The sequence below is a fragment of the Limulus polyphemus genome, unplaced genomic scaffold, assembly GCF_000517525.1.
Source record: "Limulus polyphemus unplaced genomic scaffold, Limulus_polyphemus-2.1.2 Scaffold4906, whole genome shotgun sequence".
Classification (NCBI taxonomy): domain Eukaryota; kingdom Metazoa; phylum Arthropoda; class Merostomata; order Xiphosura; family Limulidae; genus Limulus; species Limulus polyphemus.
In genome coordinates, this window is record NW_013670516.1 from 1 (window position 1) to 6,718 (window position 6,718).

General features: G+C 31.2%; 1 protein-coding gene across 1 annotated transcript in view; it reads left to right on the plus strand.

Moving 5' to 3' along the window:
• Window positions 1–1,669: 1,669 nt before the first annotated feature.
• The window catches only part of LOC106471856 (isocitrate dehydrogenase [NAD] subunit beta, mitochondrial-like), a gene marked incomplete at its 5' end in the record, with an annotated part of 9,010 nt that continues 3,961 nt past the window's right edge, over window positions 1,670–6,718 (plus strand). Inside the window, 2 exons of the mRNA XM_013932480.2 lie at window positions 1,670–2,053; window positions 3,858–4,013. Coding sequence (XP_013787934.1) covers window positions 1,670–2,053; window positions 3,858–4,013 — 540 coding nt within the window. The remainder of the gene's footprint in view (window positions 2,054–3,857; window positions 4,014–6,718) is intronic.

A 6,718-nucleotide genomic window follows, 5' to 3' on the forward strand; every position in this document is an offset into this window, starting at 1 on the left:
CGCAATAATGTAATGTGTGTAGACAGTGTGTAATTGATCTGCAGTCAGAGAGAGACGTATTGTTGTTTTAGCGCGACTGTTGAAAATAAGTGTATCGTAAAGTTGTATTCGGAAAGAATAAACCAGTGTTATTAGTAAAGAACTTGTGTCGCTAAAGTTTCGTCGGAACGAAGTAACGGAAAGTAAATTAACAAACGGAGACGTAACAGTTACATAGAAACAGATGTATATTGTTACTAGTTTTAAGCTATTTAGGATAGACAAGTCTAGTTTCCTGTTACAAACTGAAATCATTCTAGAAAGAAATAAAGGATATTTATATTTATTTCATATTTTTTTATAATAGTTATAAGGTTTGGTAAATTGACCAACCCTGTATAGAGTTAGGGTAGAAAAAAATAACAGATAAAATATAGTTTTACTGAAAATAAAACGTTTGGAATTTATTTAGGAGGTTTAAGAGATTATGCAAATGAAATTTTACAATATTCAGATGAAGAAAAGTTTTTTTTTACCTCAACATGAAAATCACTTTGCACTTGGAGCAGTCAACACTTTGACTCCATATATTAACAGAGAAATGTTTAGTAAAAATACTTCATTAAAAATTCTTAATTTTTCTGTCTACAAAAGAATTATAATGTTTACTAAAAGCTTGCAAAATTTTGCATTAAGTTACACAAACTATATTAAAAGTTATAGTATGGAAACCATAGGTCAGTTTGGAGTAACAAATTTGATCGAATTGACCGAGCCCATAGAGAGTGAGTTAAATGTGTCCATCAGAAATGTGAATGAATAATTGATTTGAAATGTATTAGAAAATGGGAAGTGCTTCTCTGGTGGGTTTAACAAATTTATTGATATCTAAGCAAATCAAGAATGTAAGATGTTCAAATTTTACATTCTTCAGTTTCAGTATGTTGGTTAGGTACTATAGAAGCTGTGTTGTTGAAGTTATAAAATCTAAATGGGAGATCAAAGGACAGAAGACTGAGAATTCTTTGAGCATTTCTTTTTGAAACTACGGAATTAATATTTCAATTACAAACTAAATTCTGATACCAAGTTTATTGACATGCATTGATAATAAAATTATTTGAATCTTGAATGTAACTTTGTAAAAAAAAAAAAGTTGTGACATGCACACTCCAAGGTCAGTCAAATTTACAGAGCTGATATGCATACAGTTAATTCCTATTAAATTCTTAAACTGTGTTTCAAGTAAGGAAAAGGTTTTGAGACAGCTTGACTGGAAAATAGTTTTTTCAAGCTGTCTCAACTTTTATTTTCTAAAAAGTGGGTTCCTTTTTATCAAATATTTTGTTTTAATTAAATAACAAGGTCAGCACCTGTAGAAGAAAATATTAAATCATTTTTTTTTCTGTATTAAACATTTTTATAATGGTGTAATTGGTTTTCTTGAAACTATTTGTTAAATGTGAAACTTTTGAAAGTTTGAATGCTGTTGTTTTTGCACGTTGATAATGTATTGATGTCCTGTTTATAGTTTTCCTAGGTTATTTATTAACAAGTAATGTTATCCTACAATAGTAAAGATAACTTCTTACCAAGCAAATTTGGGTTGCAGAGTACTTGTATTCGTTTTCTGTGGAGATTATTTAAATATCATTGCATTGACTTGTTAGTGAAAATATTTGTTTTTCAGAGTGTTCCTGGAGTTATAGAATGCCTCAAAATTGTCACCAAAGAAAAGTCGCAAAGAATTGCCAAGTTTGCATTTGACTATGCTACTCGGCATGGTAGGAAAAAGGTCACAGCTGTTCACAAGGCCAATATCATGAAGCTGGGTGATGGACTTTTTCTCCAGTGCTGTGAAGAAGTCTCTCATCTGTACCCTCAAATTGAATTTGAGTCTATGATCATTGACAACTGTTGCATGCAGCTTGTTGCTCATCCTCATCGTTTTGATGTTATGGTGATGCCTAATTTGTATGGGAATATAATTGACAACTTAGCTGCTGGACTAGTAGGTGGAGCTGGCATTGTACCTGGGGCTAACTACAGTGCTGATTGTGTGATTTATGAACAGGCATGTGAAAAATATTTTATCTTTCTACTATAAATCGTACTTTGTACATTGCTATAGAATTTATTATGCTACATAAGGCAAATGATGAATCAGTTTGTCATGTGGTATATTTCTATTTAATAGTCTTAATATAATATGCAAATACAAAACTACAAAAGTCAACCAGCTATGTAAAAGTACCAGTGATTTGTTTTGTGTTATATTTATATTTCTTCACAAACATTATTTATTTATTTATTCTTATTTAAATTGATACATAATTATGTTAATGGAGAAAAGGGCATATATTTAAAGAAGAATCTTCATATATGCAGTAATAGTTGTTACTGGAAGTTGGAATTTCACAAACTGTTTGAAATCTAGTCTATTTTGGCTATCGCAGAAACTAGTTGTCAGCCAAATGCAGGGAAATAACAGTTTGTGTTGATATGTCATGTTGATTTGCATCAAAATTATTTGGAGTAGCATTCTTAGAAACATCATTCATTCACATTTTCTGTTTCATTCTGCTTGTGCAGATTATATATTTCATCTAAAGAAGACTTCAATATTAAGGATTGCTTGACTGCCTTAGGAAATTATATGCTAAATGTCAAAATTTTAAAAGTTTGAATGCTGTTATTTTTTCAATTGATAATGTATTGTTTTCTGTGGATTATTTACTTACAAGTAACATTATACTACATCATTAAAAATAACTTCCTACTATAGAAGTTGCATTATTGAAGTTATAAAATCTGAAGGGAAGAATTCAGAGTGCAAACATGTCATGTGACACAGAAGAGTGAAGATTTTGAAATTAAAAGTTAGTTAATATTGAAATTTTAATTATAAACTGTTTTGATACATAGTAAAAGCATTTATTGTGTCTTAACACCTTAAAGTAAGAACAAATTAAAAAAGAAAAGATGTATATCCAGGAAACACTAGTAATAAATGCACCAAAACTCAATGGACCCACACACAAACATCATCTGGACAATGTGATTAAGTGAAGAGATTGATGCTTTTACATATGTTGTAATGTAATGAAATGAGATTATTTTACAATTTACATTCTTGTGTTAGAGTTATTTACTTAAGTATAAAGATTTTGTGAAAATGTTTGGGTATTTTTGAAATACTGAATAGTTGTGGCTGTTGCTTCGTGAATCAGCCAAACATATTAGTGGATCAGTTAGAGGTTAAAAATAATTAATTAATTGTGCTCAGACTTTTTTTTTCCTCAGATTTTGATAAAAGTGCATCATAATTAATCTACAGTCTTGACATGTTGTTTTAGAATTCCATTAATTCTGCTTTTCACTCAGTGCAGAACTCATGACAGTTTCTAATCTTCGAGCAGTTGGACAGAAACTGGTTTTTCTTGTGTGTGTGTGCATGTCTATTTAAGCATATGACAATATAAAGGTTTCTGTCATACTTGCACTTTTATACGTCTTTGAGTAGATGTATGATGAATTAAACTGCATCCTAGTGTCTTACTTCATTAACATAACAATGACTGTTGTAGATGTTAAGGAGTTCATGTACAATATGTTTTATAAAGACTATTGAAAATACTGAACTGTATTAAATTTATCTTCACTAGACTTTCAAGCTACAGTTTCATGAACATGTTTGTAGTAAACTTAGTTTTTTGCTAACAAGAGGTCTAGAAATTGGATAACTGAAAGAAAAATCAAAGATTTTTAATCATAAGAAATGTTTTTTTAAGATAAGAGTAAAAGCATATTAATTGTTAAATAACTTATCACTGAAAATTGTAATAGTTTCATTCAATGTTGATAAATGTCACTTTCAGGGTGCACGACACACTTTTGGAGAAGCAGTGGGAAAAAATATAGCTAATCCAACTGCAATGCTTCTGTGTTGTGTAAATATGCTGCGACATTTGAATCTTCACTATTATGCCTCTGTAATAGCTGATGCTACAGAGAAGGTCATTAGAAGTGGAAAGGTGAGTATTTGTACACTTATCTGGGGCTGTGTTTGGTTTAAGATTAAATTTAAAAATCTTATGAAGTTGTCTGTGTTAGTTGTTCTGTAGTTTTTTTATTGAAAATTGAAACTGTTTAACCTTTTCGTGATGGGCTCGATGTAATATACATGAGTTAAGTATTTATACAATAACTTTTAATACTGTATCTTCACAAAAGTTGGTAGACTTTAGTAAAGATTACAAGTATTTCTTACACAAAAAATCTGATTTTTTTAATGAAGTATTTTTATTATAGATTTGTTTCTGAAACTATCGAGTCTGTTTCATTACCAGTCCAAGTGTGAAGTGATTTTCATGTTATAATTTAAAAACTATTGTTCATCCCCAAAATCTCAAGTATAATTTGTGTAATTTTTAAAATCTCCTAAGTACATTTCAAACGTTTGTTTTTAATAAAACTTTTTCTGTTATTTTCTCCACCCTAACTCTATCGGGTCTGTCAATTTGACCAGACTTGTAACCACCTTAAAAAATTAAGAAATAAATTTAAATTATGCATTTTGCGTTTAGAATGGCTACAGATTATAACACAAAAACACAAATGTTTAGTCTAAATAGCTTAAATCTCATAACATTATACATTTATATATATATTTATTATATTGACCTTCCAGCCATGCCTAGCTAACAATACAGAAGTTACAATGACACGGTGCATGTGCACTCATGATACCATATCCAATAATATAAAACTGATCTTTAGTCTTTACAAGTGACCTGTCTTGGCTGTGTTTTAGTGGACTAATATTTTGTAAAATACAGTCACATTTCATTTATTATACATTATATATGTATATACATTAATACTATTTACAAATAAGTTCTTAAACTTATTTTTCTTAAAACATAGAATAGTAAATAATGAAGTAAAGCAAACAATTATCTCTTTTAGTTACGACCTTTGTTACTCGTTTGCTGCTTGTCACTAGGTTAGTTATGTCTTATAGTAATTACCTACTAGTGAAGGAGTAGTGTAAAGTAAAGTTTAATTTTTAGGTTTTATATATATATATATATATATATATATACATTTTAAATAACCAAAAGAAATCATAAATTACTGTATTGATACCATAGAATTCCACTATAATGTATCAAGCTTAGTAACTAAGTTGTACTTGGGTTTAAAAAAACAGGATATTTTGAGCTCACTAAAGACTTACCTTATCGTTTGAAATCTTGTGTGAAAAGAAAGAGATAAACACAATAACACATCAAAATGGCTGAGAAAACCACTAGGGGACATTCTGAGCTTTCGATTTGGTTTTTGATGTCATGTATAGAAGTAAGTGTATATAAGGGAGCATTTCCAAAAATGAAAAGAGGTGTGTTTGTGTGCTTGATTCAGTACATGAGCAATATCTTAGCAAATAGTAAAGATAAGAGGTTCTTATTTTACATTCTAGTACTGGTAGTTAGAGTACCTAATTCGTATGAAACTATATACTTTGTATTTTGACATCACAAACATCTAATTTGAACCAGTGCTGCATTCAACATACTACATGACATACAAAATCGATGTTTAGTTGTGTTTTTTTAATATTTACTTTTAAATAAAGAAATTAACTAATGTATAGTACTAAAATTTGATACCAAACTTGTTGACATAAATTCATAAAACAGTAGTTCTTCTCTTTCAACAAGTCATTTGCTTGCAAATCAATGAGCTCCAAACGTAGTTCGACTGGCACGTCATCAAGGTTACAATCAAATGGATTCTGGAACAGAAGAATGTCACTCTCAATTCTGTCGAGATCTGAAAATCTCTCCAAAAAATGCTTATTTAAGTCACTAATAATCTTCTTCGGAAACTCGAGGTTGACATCTTCTGCGATTCCAGTGCAAAACTCTTTGAAACACTGAAAATGAGAGAAGTTTCCTCCTTCCAGTTGTGCTTCAAACAATGATAGCTTTCTCCGAAATCCTTTGATGTTTCTGTAGGGATCACAGATAAGGTTATCCTTTCCCTGAAATTTCAAGTTCAATTTATTCATGTGGGATGTGATGTCAACCAAAAATGGCAACTTTGACAGCCAGGTAGGATCTGACAGAAGTGGATCAGCTCTAACCTTTTTGGTGAGAAAAATATCTATTTCTCTTCAGAGCTTATAAAAACGAAACAGGACTTTACCGCAGCTGAGCCACCTCATTGCTGTGTGATAAGGCAAGTCACAGAATTCAGAATCAATTTCTTCAAGAAAAGCCTGGAACTGGTGGGGATTAAGTGCATGACCCTAAATGAAGTTCACCGCAGGAACTACTGGTTTCAGTACGCAAGAAATATGTAAGTCTTTCCCACAGAGTGCTTGCTGATGTATAATGCAGTATATAAACAGAGTACCCGGGAGTTGAAGATCTTCCAACTTAGTTCGTATCTGCCCCACCAGACCCTTCCTCACTCCAGCCATGTTTTTTCCTCCATCAAATGTAACACATCGAAGCTGATTCCACTGAAGGTTATAGCCTTGCAAAGTTTTCTGCACTTCCATGAAAATGTCTTCTCCAGTTGTTGTTCCGTGCATGCTGCAAACAGATGCCAACAAATGAACACGAGAAGTTGTGATGTACTCGAGAGATCAGTAGACTCATCCAGCACCAGAGAATACCACAAGAAGTTCCTAGCTTTCTTGCGTATCTGTAACACTATGTTCTCTCCAAGT